Here is a 12,663-nt window from a genome sequence, read left to right as displayed (position 1 = left end):
TGGACTTGTTGGGCCTAAGGGCCTGTTTCCACACTGTAAGTAATCTAATCTAAACATAGTTGAAATTAGGCCGTGTCCAGATGGTTACCCATCTTGCTCCAATTGATTAAGTTAATTTCTAGGGAAGGTTCATATTATGCCTCTTCAAGAGAAAAGCAGCATGTCTTCCACAGTCTGCAGTGTCACCCATAGCCAACTGGTACCACTTATACTTCAGAGGCTCAGGCTTCCAGGCTTTGTGCTTTAGAATCTGCACTGATGCTGTGCTACAGTACTGAAGGAGGCTGAATTGTCAGAGGTGCAGTCCTTCAGATGAGACATGATACTGAGTTCCATCAAAAATCCCATGACACTATTTCAAAAAAGAGCAACAGATGTCTCCCTGGTGTGATGGCCAATATTTATCCCTCAGCCAACACCACTCAAACCTTTTATCTGGTCATTATTGTATTGCTGTAGGTAAGAATTTGCTGTGTGCACTTGAGCTGCAGCATTTCCTACATTAGATTAGATTTGATTCCCTACAGTGTGGAAACAGGCCCTTTGGCTCAACCAGCCCTCACCGACCCTCCGAAGAGCAACCCACCTAGACCCATTTCCCTCTGACTAATGCACCAAACACCATGGGCAATTTAGCATGGCCAATTCACCTAACTTGCACATCTTTGGACTGTGGTAGGAAACTGGAGCAAACCCACACAGAATGGGGAGAATGGGAAAACTCCAAACAGACAGTCCCCCGAGGCTGGATTGAACCTGGGACCCTGGTGCTGTGACCACTGAGCCACCGTGCTGCCCTATGAGCCACCATGCCACATTGCACTTCAAAAAAGTGCTGCTATGGTAATAAAACACTTTGAGTCAAAGAGCGACGTAAATGCAAGCCCCTCTTCCTGTGAGGAAAAAAATTAACTAAACGATATTACTTACTTGATGGACAAATCCATTTCATATCCTGCTTGAAACATTAATTCTGTTGCCCTCTCCCCAGATACTACCAAATCTGCTGTGTTTGCCAGCACTTATTTTTATTTCATCTGGTTCACTAAAGCACTTTAGGAAAGTAAATCGCTTATCCCTGTCAGTCTGGTCTACATGCGACACCAGACCCAGAGCAATGTGATTGCTTCCTTTCTTCAGTTCATGGTGAATTAGTGTAGGGCATCAAATTGGGGGTCTTGCCGAAAATGTCCACATTCTATGATGGAATTATAAAAAAAAGAGGAACTTTGAGAATCTGTGCAAGTTACATATCGTGTTGTCAAATAATCTACTCTGTGGTTTTGAACATCCAGACAGGAAGGTGTAACAACTGTGGCCCTGTTTGTAGCAGCCATGGCTCTCGACAAAGGATTCAGAGGCCCACACCAGCCAACAAAATCTGAGCTGATGCTTCTGTGTAGTACTGAGAGAATGCTGTACTGTCTCACTAGCTCTCTTTTGGATGAGGTCCTGACACTGTTTCAGCCTAAAGATCCCTTGTCTCTATTTTGAAGAAGAACAGAATTTACCCAAGTGCCAATATAGATCATGTCCTTAACAAGCTGTACTAAAACAGGTTATCTGGCTATTATCAGTTCTGTTTGTGGGAAGCAAGCTGTGTGTAAATTGACTGCCCTGCTTCCCTATATTACAAACTCAAAGATGCATCATTGGCCATACATCACTCTGAATGTCCTGAGGTTGTGAATTATGCAATATGCGTCTGTTTTCTCTTGTTTCCTTTCTTTTATTTCTTTCCTCATTCATCAGAAAAAAGTTATATTCCTAATTTGACCCCTAACACAAAGTGTGTCAAGAGCTAAGCATCTGTGAAATGACATTCAGTGGCAAAGGTCCACACAGCAGTGATACAAAACTCATTGACTGAGCTTTGACCAGAAAAGAAATCAACATAATTTCCATAAGGCCATAAGATATAAACCATTTGACCCATCGAGTCTGCTCTACTATTTGATCATGGCTGATATGTTTTTCTACCCCATCGTCCTGCCTTCTCCCTCTAATCCTTGATCTCCTCACTAATTAAAAAACCCATCTATCTTTGTCTTAAATGTACTCAATGACTTTACCTCCACAGTCTTCTGCAGCAGAGTTCCACAGATTCACCTCCCTCTGGCTGAAGAAATTCTTTCTTCCCTCAGCCCTGAAGGGTTGTTCCATCACTCAGAGGCTGTGCCCTTATGTCCTAGACTCTCCTATTAGTGGAAATATAATCTCCACATCTACTCTATCCAGGCCTCTCAGTATTCTGTAAGTTTCAGTGAGATACCCCCTCATCCTACTAAACTCCCTTGAGTTCAACTCCAGACCCATAGTCGTCAATTGCTCCTCATATGACAAGCCCTTCATCCCCGTGATCATTCTTGTAAACCACCTGTTGAACCTGTCCAATGCCAGCACAGCCTTCTTTAGTTACAGGGCCCAAAACTGCTCACAGTATTCCAAATATAGTCTAACTTCTGCTTTACACACCCTCTGCTCTTGTATTCTAGCCCTCTTGAAATGATTGCATTTGTCTTCCTACCTGCCAAGTGAACCTGCATGTTAACCTTAAGAGAATTCTGAACTAGGACTTCCAAGTCCCTTTGTGCTTCAGATCCCTGCAGCCTTTCCCCATTTGGAAAATAGTTCATACCTCTATTCTTCATTCCAAAGTGCATAACCTCACATTTTCCCACCATGTATGCCATCTGGCACTTCTTTGCCTGCTCTTCGAGCCTGACCAAGTCCTTCTGTAGCCTTCCTGCTTCCTCAACACTGCCTGCCCTTCTGTCTAACTTTGTATGATCTGCAAATCTAGCAACGATACCCTCAAAATGATAATGGATAACATGAATACTTGTGGTCCCAACACAGACCCCTGTGGATCTCCACTAGTCACTGGCTGCCATCCTGAAAAAGACCCATTTACTCTGGCTTTCTCCCAGTCTTCTATCTATGTCAGTTCCTTGCCCTTATCTCCAGGGGCTCTTATTTAGTAACCTCTTGTGTGGTTCTTGTCAAAGGTCTTTTGGAAATCCAAATAGATTATGTCCGCTGGGTCTCCTTTGTCAAATTTGCTTGTTACCTCCTCAAAGAATTCTAGCAAATTGGTCTGCTATTACCTTTGGCTGTTGAAGCTGTGTTGACTCAGCTCAATTTTAACATGGACTCTAAATTCTTACCAACAACTGAGGTCAGGCTAACCGACCTATAGTTTCCTGTCTTTTGCCTCTCTCCCTTCTTACACAGAGGTGTTACATTAGCCATTTTTCAGTCCTCTGGCACCCTCCCTGACTTCAGATCACCACAGATAACTTTGTAATCTGTTCCACTGTCTCCTTCTGGGGTGTAGTCCATCCAGTCTGGGTGAACTATTCACTTTCAGACCTTCAGCATTTTCTCCTCAATGTTGGCCACGATAATCACCCCTACCCATTGACTCTCTTGAAGTTCTGGTAGACTACTGGTGACTTCCATTGATGCAAAGTACCTAATCACTTCCTCCGCCATTTCTTTGTTCCCCATTAATATTTCTCCAACCTGATTTTCTAGTGGTACAATGTCCATTCTTGCCCCTCTCTTACCTTTTATATATCTGGTGAAACTCTTACAATCTTCTCATGTTACTACCTAGCTTTCTTTCATACTGAATCCTTCCCCACTCCCCCTCCGCCTCCCCACCCTATTTAATTTGTAGTTGTCCTTTGCTGGTTTTTAAAGGCTTCACAATCCTTTGGCTTTGCTAGAATCTTTAGCACACCATATGCTTTTTCTTTTGCTTTTATGCCACCCTGACTTCCCTTGTCACCCACGGTTGCCTTGTCCTCCCGTTAATATGTTTCTTCTTCCTTGGGATGAATTTCTGCTGTGCCTCCACTACCTCCTGGATCCTTTTACGTACCTCAGTGGTGGTCACATTCTTCTGTCCCTGACCACTGACTACATTCAAGGTAGTTAATCTAAGACTGCCTCCGGAAACTCTTCCCCTCCCTGATGCTCATCAGCTCTGAGCTGGAGTTCCTCAAACAACCAATACTTGCTACAGATGTGGTCACTGTCAACCACAATGGGGTCCACCAGCCTCCACATCATGCAGTTACAACACATCGCCAGGCCTGCTCTTTTATCTTATTTACTTTAGTTCCTAATTTGAGTTTTTCTCCTGGTCTTTTACTTTGTAGCCTGTAAATATTTTCTCTATTTACCTTCAGTCTGAAAACAGCCTACAATTGTCAAATTAGTTGCTATCACCAACCAATAAACGTACAGTTTACCTGTGATGTGAACAGTTGTAAAATATGTGAAGGGAGAATGGTATTTGCTTACTTCCAGCGAGCATTTGTAATTAACATCAAATTTATGTCACAGGTACCAGTTTCTCGAGGAAGCCATTAAGAATCAGAAACTGACGTTGGAAAACCTAGTGAAGAGGTTGACAGAGAAGAAAACTCAGCTGCAAGTTACCACCAAGCAGGTTCGCACAAGGTATGCCTCCTGTTGAGAATTCTTTTACCGTGTTGTCGGAACTAGACTGCACATCTTTGTTCTCCTGCTTTAAAAGGGAAGTATCAACATTAAACACCACCACTGAAAGCAGGAGCAATGGTCCTCATAACTTGCGCACCACAGAAGTTTATTTACAGCTGCCATCTCAGATGTTAGCTGATGTCAGCTGTGAACGGCAGTCATTCAAATTGCATGAGCCAGGATGAAAAAGAGTGAGATTCCCAATCCTGATTTCCTACTGGGGAGTCTCTGCCAAACAGTTCATCTGTGCACATCAGGATGAATCAGTGATATGCTGTCCCGTCTCACTTGCTTATTTGCTTTTGCTCAATCTTTCTTGCCCCCCCTGCCCTGACCTTCCATCATGCTGTATAAAGTTAGATTTTTGTATTCCCGAAATGAACTCTGGGATGACGTTACATTTATTAGGTATTTTAATTATGTTTGAATCAGTGGTTTTGATTTCCTCTGTCAGGTTGAGAGATGTCCAGGACATGCAAAAGAAGGTCCAGGTTGAGATCAAGATGGCCATCCTTCAAATAATGCGAGAGCTTAACAAACGGGGCAAGACGCTTATCCAGAGATTGGAGGTAACCATAGTGCTTACACTGGATATTATACCATACACAATGCAGCAATCGTGGTATATGCTGCTGCTTCCAAACATTACATCTACAGGGGCTGAAGTCAGAAAAGCTCATTGCGTGGCAGCTTCTATTTAAGTACAGAAATGAATGCCAGCCCATGCTGATATAGCTCAATGTAGCTAAGCTGTTGTTGGAGCACTGCATTAGATCTTAATGCCAACTTGTCAGGAAAATTCCCCATTCCTGAATGCTTGCCAGTGGCTCTCACAGAAAAGAGCCCAAGTTGACCTCAATTATCCTAGAGGGGTAACTCCCTCTGGCCTGGCCTAATAAATAAGAAAGGGCTTTAGGCACTGATGTGATGGGTATTGGAAGTTGGGAACTGAACCATGATGGGAATTGGAACTTTCAAAGTAGGGGTACCTTCCATGTTAAAGCTGTGGGGAAAACTAAAAGTTCACTCTTGTTTAAAAAGTAGTTGGAATTTTGTGTGTCTTATTCTGCTTGTCATCTTAAAATGTCCAGTGTGAGTTTTCTGAAGACCTGATGCTCACAATGGGCTAAATGTTGTAGCCTTCCGTAGGTCTACAAGCTCTCCAAGCTACAAGACCCAAGTTTATGCCATTAATTCTTTCCTTGGTGTACATGTGATAATTTTCATTATCTAAGATGCTTCCCCACTGGGAAAGAGAGTAACTTGTTTCAGGTTAGCATCAGCAGGGGTCAAATCTTTTGGCTGTACTCTTTGTGGACTCGTGGTGGATGTATTTACAAACTTCTAACTTGTGCTTTGCACTCTGATAGAAGTTGACAGAAGAAAGGCAGCTACAGCTGGGTCAGCAACACTTGTCCATGTCCAAACTGTACTGGCAAATGGATCACGTCTTAAAGTTTGCTTCCTGGGCTATCAGCACCGATAACAGCACAGCCCTGTTGCTGTGCAAGAAACTGGTATGTAAAAATGATTAACCTGCACTTACTGCTTAGCCACTATCTTATCTGCCCTAATTACCGCTTCAGGGATTAGATGTGTGTGGGAGGGCAAACCGCTTTTTCAGACGTTGTGGACATGTCTGTCCTAAATAGACATTGTCATTGCATATGTGACGTCTCAAGGATTGAAATGCTACACTGATTAGATCATGCCATTTGGAGAAACACTGCTAAAGAGACTGATTGCTGTCAAGAGCTGAATGTAGATGAGGGTGTTGTGGTAATGTCAGTGGACTAGTAATCCAGAGGTCCAGCCCATGGATGTGGATTTAAATCCCACCAGGGCAGCTTGTGGAATTTAAATTCAATTAATAAATCAAAACTGAAAATAATAGTAATGGTATCCATTAAACTAACATCAATTGTTGTAAAAAACAACCAGTTGACTAACATCCTTTTCAAGTCACATGAAAGATTAAATAAAAATAATAATTGAGGAAACCTAACTGCTGCCATTGTGCACAAGCATGTGTTCTTGAGCATGTATTCACCTTGCTTAAGTTCTGTAACTTAGTAAATCTGATTTGTTGATTCAGAAAATAAACAAACTGCTGGAGAAAGTCTGCAGATCTGGCAGCATCTGTGGACAGAGAAACAGAGTCAACATATTGAGTCCAATTTGAGTCGTCTTTGATATTCTGAAGATGAGACATTGGATTTGAAACATTAATTCTGGATGATCAAAACTTGCTAACATTAATTCTGTTTCTCTGTAGACTCGCGGAGTCACTCCAGCACATTATTTTTATTTCAGATCTTCAGCATCCACAGTATTTTGCTTTTATTTAAGGATGTGGGCCATGTTCCTGATACCCAGGACTTGACAACAAGATTGCAGTGTAAGGGGTGGCTCATTAAAGTCCTACAGCCATTGCAACTGGCTGTCAACAGTGCAGAAACTGTCCCACCACTGCTTTCAACTTTGAGACAACTGGAAGAAGTTGGTCTGTTGATTGTTTGTTTTGTTGCATGTATGTTGTGTTCCTGTGTATGTTAGCGCAGCAATGGATTGAGAAATATCACAGCCTATTGTATAAGGTGAAGCTGTCATCTTTCTGTGCATCAGTAGCATACTTTTGATTAACCTCCAAGCTCTGAATGATTGCTACATATGAAACCTATTTAGTCAACAGATTTTTTTTTACTTTTGCTTTTACAGATCTTCTTTCAGTTGCAAAGAGGGTTACAATCCAAAGTGAACACAGAGGAGTTGAAAAATGACATCATTACATTTCTCTGGGACTCTGCGTTCTGGACTAAGAATGCAGCCAACTTTGGTAAGCAGCTATTCAAACATTGAATACTTATTCAGATTTCACAAGTGGTTTTGACTAGCATCCATCTCCCATGTGCTAAATCCTTGGGGTCATCTGAATCCTAAATTTTGCCAAGCCCCATTCTCTCATCAGCCTATGCTTGCTGACTAACATTAACTTCAAATGGGTTGTCAGGCTGTATGCTAAAATTTTCATCCTTGTTTTCAAATGTCTTCATGCCTTTATCACAAATGCCAGCCCCTCCTAAACATCTGTGTGACCACCTCTAAATTTGAATCTTCCAAGAACTTATTGGGCATCCCTGATTTTAATCACTCCACAGTTTACTTCTATGCCTCTTTACTTCAACTACATAGGCACTAAGCTCTGGAATTCTCTTAACTAAGGATTTTTTTTACCTCTATGCACTCTTTAAGGTGCTTCCTAAGAGCTGCCTGTCTCGATGGTCCTTGTTTGGATCACTGTCTAATAATGTTCATGTGAAGTGCTTGTAATGTTTTACCTTACATTAACACAACTTGTGATAGCTGTAACTTTTGTAACTGTGACATTGCAAAAATAATCCCTTGATAATCATGGTTGGTAAAATGTGGAGCTGGTAAAGCACAGCAGGTCAGTCAGCATCGGATAAGCAGGAATGTTGACCTGATGAAGGGTTTTCAGAAACATTGACTTTCCTGCTCCTCCAATGCTGTCTGACCTGCTGTGCTTTTCCAGCGCAACATTTTATCGAGTGTGACTTGCAGCATCTGCAGTGCTTTCTGTTCCCTTAATAATCATGAACATTTTCATCAGTAGTTTGTTTCTCTACAGGTAATGTTGTGATTGAAATTCCTCCAACACTATCGGCACATCTTCCAGTTCAGCATCCTTCAACATCTGGCCACTGCCCTCAGCCTGTCTCCCAGCATCCCACCGTCTCCCAGCATCCCACCGTCTCCCAGCATCCCGCCGTCTCCCAGCACTCACTCGCCTCCCAGCATCCCACCGTCTCCCAGCACTCACCCGTCTCCCAGCACCCCACCGTATCCCAGCATCCCACCGTCTCCCAGCATAATCGAATGACTATGACCCAAGGCACCACTTGGCGAAATCACATGCCTATGCAGCCCTCCCATCGACCACCACCACCCAGTTACCATCAACTCCAACCTCCTCGCCAGTCTCCTGCGCAACATAGCACGCAGCAGGTTCTCATACGGCAGTCTCATTCAGCTCCATCCTGGCCCCCAGTAAGTGGACAGACACGGATGCAGCAAGCTGTGCAGCTGGTAAGGCCAACAGCCGCAGTGCCAAACCCAAATGGGAGATACCTGCAGCAGATGCAAGTACAGTTGGTGCGACAAGGGAACATTGTGCAAATGCAACAGCAGCAGCAACAGCTCATGGCTCAAATGCTATTACTGCCACAGATGAATGGAGTACAAGTAAGTTAATGATTTAGAAATTATTTTCTGAGCTGAACCCACCCTAGCGACTAAAGGGATCAAGGGGTATGGAGAGAAAGCAGGAGTAGGATACTGAGATTGCATGATCAGCCATGGTCGTGTGGTAGTGCAGGCTCAAAGGGCCGAATGGCCTACGCTTGAGCCTGTGTTATATGTTTCCGTCCCTCCCCAGCACAATCACCACCACAACAACTCCCCTGTATATCTTCAGAGTGAGCCTTTGTGGTTTTTCATTCTTCTGTTAATCTCACCAAAAAGCCAGCAATGTTTTGAACCATTTAATTATGTAATTCAGAAGGAATCAGTTCAGCCTACCAGATTTCCTCATGTTGCCTCAGGTACTTTTGTCAATTTATTAATGTCAGTGTCCTCTGTTTACCAACCCTTCTGATGGAACTGGACTGGCTTCTCTTTATTTATTCTGTTAGAATTAATTAATGATTATGAGCAACTGTGTCTCATCTCTTTAAGGATATAACCTATTGTGTCTAGGCTTTCCAATAATAGAAATCCCATACTCCTAATTCCAGAATTGAGAGAATGTGTGTCATTTGGTTTGCTCACGGTTTATTTCTGATGGTTTTTGTTTAATCCTCTTGCCAGCATTGCCTATAATTTCTAGGATACACAGTTTTGTTTTCTTTTTCATTTCTGCAAGTTTTATTCTTTCAATGTAGGTCCACCAGCCTCAAGGACATACTCAGGGAGCTGCCAAGCCACTGAACAGTGGGCAGCAATCTGCCACTCTGTACCCACAATTACCTGTCCAGCAACCTACTGCCATCAGCAGACTACCTTCACCTATGCAGCGGCAGCCACTGCCCTTTGGAGCCAGCATGCCTGGTAGCAGACAGTCCCCACCGGTGCAGCAAGTGTCTACATCCATCGCACAACTGAACGTACCGGTCAGCCGTCCTTCTCCTCCAGTGCAGCAAGCTCTCAAATCAAACACTACTTTTAATCGTCGATTTCTCTCAAATGCTGCACCCCAGCAAGTTCACCCCAGCAGTCCTGTCAGTCAAAGTGTAAGTTTATCAAGTAAATATGTTGATTGGAGTTGTTAAATTAATTAAAATTACCAGTTGCTTGGTAGTATGGAACCTTAATATTGTTGGAAAGAGAGGCAGACTGATGAAGCCTTTTGTCTTGTACTCATGAGGACAAATGCAAGTTTCAATGATCAAAATAATTTATACAGTAGGTTCCCTAAGCTCCTGAGTAACTAAAAAAGGTATGAGGCTTGAATATGTTTTTGTTTGCAGGGAATGGGTCTCTGTGTATCACTTCCATCAAATGAAGATAAGTCAAATTATGAGCTTAATTGGTGATCTTTTATTGGTTGTTGGTTTTGGCTATAAGCACATGGAAACTAGGACCAGAAGCAGGCCATTAGGCCCTATGAGCCTGCTCTCCCAATCAGTTTGATCATGGCTAAGCCCCCTCATCACACTCAGGATTGTTAAATCAATACTAGGAGAAAGTGAGGTCTGCAGATGCTGGAGATCAAAGTTGAAACTTTATTGCTGGAACAGCACAGCAGGTCAGGCAGCATCCAGGGAACAGGAGATTCGACGTTTCGGGCACAGGCCCTTCTTCAGAAATCAATACTACCCTATTATACTTTGGCCAAGGTATTGCCATGGAGAAAGTAACAGTCAGAGTTGACTTTTGTAATTTTGTATTTACCATTCTGTAATTGTTATCCCCCTGTAGGATAAGTTGTAGTGTTCACATGAAATTTGATATTCCTGTATTCTAATGACTGCAAGATGATAAGCTTTGGCAACGAGTTTTCCTTCTCGGCAATATTTATTGAGTTTTAGGTTAACTTAATGTCTTGATGATACTTTCTATCTGAAACATTACACTTGACCAATATGCTCTGATGGTGTGTCTCTTAATTAATCACCTCAAATTTCTCTCCATCACATCCACTGCTTAATAATGGATCCCTCGACAGTAATAAACCTCACCTTTTGGTTAGATACCTCAGGAATCTCTCTCCGGTCAGAAGGCAAGTTTGGAGAAACAAAAATTAAAATGTAGTTGATACATTAAAGCCCACTTAGTTATTAAATTAATAGTGAGCATCATTGTTTCTGCTTTTTGTCTTGATTTCCTGTTGATTGGTAACCTTGTGTACATCTTATTTCAGCTGCTTTGAACGTGAAACTCTGGTTAGAAATTTTGGCAATGAGACTCATTGGGAAATAAAAACAAAGAAGTTGTAATATACCTGCTGTTGTCACTAGGAGGAGTTCTGATTTTGATCACAGTTGACATCAAACTCAGAAACCAGCATTAGAGGGAATTGTAATTTTTGACGTAGGATAAATCTTTTCCTCCTCTTCACACCCTTCATTCTGCAGTAATGCCACCTTCTTTGCCCTTCTTCCAAAAGTTATGGGTTCAAGGCTAGCACTCGGACCTGTACGTAACTCAGGCAGACATTCTGGGGTGGTACTGAAGGAGCACTTTGTCAATGCACCCTACATCCGTCCAATGTTAACGAGGACTTCTATCTGCTCAGATGTACATTTATGATTTAGGGGGACACTTTTCAAGAGGAGTTAATTATCCTTGTGATTCAGAAGTGTTAGCTCCTCCCACAGACACAGACCAAATGAATGAATTGGTCATTCATTTTGCTGTGTGTGAATTGCCTGCTGCTGGTCTGCACAATGCACTTGACAAATTTCTCAAATCTCTTTCCCAAAGCGTAAATTATAAATTTCTGAGAGAGTGATACAATGCAACTTCACAGCTGTTTAACCAAGTCCTACAAACCCAGGTTTAGTTCTTACGAATACAAATTTGCTGGCCTTAGAATGTGTTTTGCACCTGCATCTTGTGTTATCAGGTGAAAGCAGACTTAGACTTGGCTACAGTGGCCACTGAGTTTGAATATCCTCTGAACAGTTGTTGATGATGCTTATTGACATAAATGAGGATGACATATCAGTTGATGCTTTGTGTGAACGATTGCTGTTAGCATGTTTTAGGTTTGTTACTTGCATGTAGGACTGGAGAGCAGTTGATGTCCTTGGGGAGATGAGGGGAAAAAATGTTACTTTAAGCGGCAAATATGGCAAATTTTCAGCAGCTTTCAGACATGCTGGTTGAGCAATGTGTCAGCAGTTTTGTGCTCCTGTTGCTGTGAATTTGTATAATTTCACAGTCTGATGGTTCACCCTCTGATCCTCCCCATTGTAAGACACATTGCAATAAAGATGCGAGTTATGTATGTGCATAGATTGATGATGTAAGAGTCAAGTATACAGCATTCTCACAATGGCGCATATCTCCCATCAGGCCAGCAAAACCAAGGCAATCTGAAATAGTGGCCTGTGAGAGCAACCACTGCAGTGTCTGATAAAATGCATTGAATTGAATTTATTGTCACATGTACCGAGGCACAGTGAAAAGCTTTGTCTTGCGAGCAAAACAGGCAGATCACAGAGTTAAGTAGCATAGATAAGTAAATAATAGGTAAACAGTGGCAAAAGCAAAAACACAGGTACAGGCGAATGTTATGAGTTTGAGAGTCCATTCAGTATTCTAACAACAGGGTGAGTTATTGCTAGTTTTTGCCTTGCTGTACTAAAGGCCACAGCTTCATATTTTGGGACAGCAGTTGCCTTTCTTGGGTACTTAGTTCTTCACATTTGAGGCTAGACAGTTTAATGATTCACACTGCCAGCAATGAGTGTACTCATCCTCTTCCTTCAGGACCATACACCAGTAATTCAGACAATCATTCGCAATAACATTAGCAAATTTGCTGATGATACAAAGCTGGGTGGCAGGGTGAAATGTGAGGAGGATGTTAGGAGATTACAGGGTGACCTGGACAGGTTAGGTGAGTGG

General features: G+C 42.4%; 1 protein-coding gene across 3 annotated transcripts in view; it reads left to right on the top strand.

Annotated features, from left to right (window-relative positions):
* LOC122542166 (transcription intermediary factor 1-beta-like) overlaps positions 1–12,663 on the top strand; it is a 108,136-nt gene that overhangs the window by 73,596 nt on the left and 21,877 nt on the right. For all 3 annotated transcript variants that reach the window (XM_043679588.1, XM_043679587.1, XM_043679586.1), the window contains exons 5-10: positions 4,354–4,470; positions 4,967–5,081; positions 5,883–6,029; positions 7,231–7,348; positions 8,162–8,775; positions 9,474–9,821. In XM_043679588.1, the coding sequence (XP_043535523.1) occupies positions 4,354–4,470; positions 4,967–5,081; positions 5,883–6,029; positions 7,231–7,348; positions 8,162–8,775; positions 9,474–9,821 (1,459 nt within the window). The remainder of the gene's footprint in view (positions 1–4,353; positions 4,471–4,966; positions 5,082–5,882; positions 6,030–7,230; positions 7,349–8,161; positions 8,776–9,473; positions 9,822–12,663) is intronic.

Source organism: Chiloscyllium plagiosum, chromosome 39 (genome assembly GCF_004010195.1).
Source record: "Chiloscyllium plagiosum isolate BGI_BamShark_2017 chromosome 39, ASM401019v2, whole genome shotgun sequence".
Lineage (NCBI taxonomy): Eukaryota > Metazoa > Chordata > Chondrichthyes > Orectolobiformes > Hemiscylliidae > Chiloscyllium > Chiloscyllium plagiosum.
Note: the sequence above shows the minus strand (reverse complement) of the source record. Positions and strands in the feature narration are given on the sequence as shown.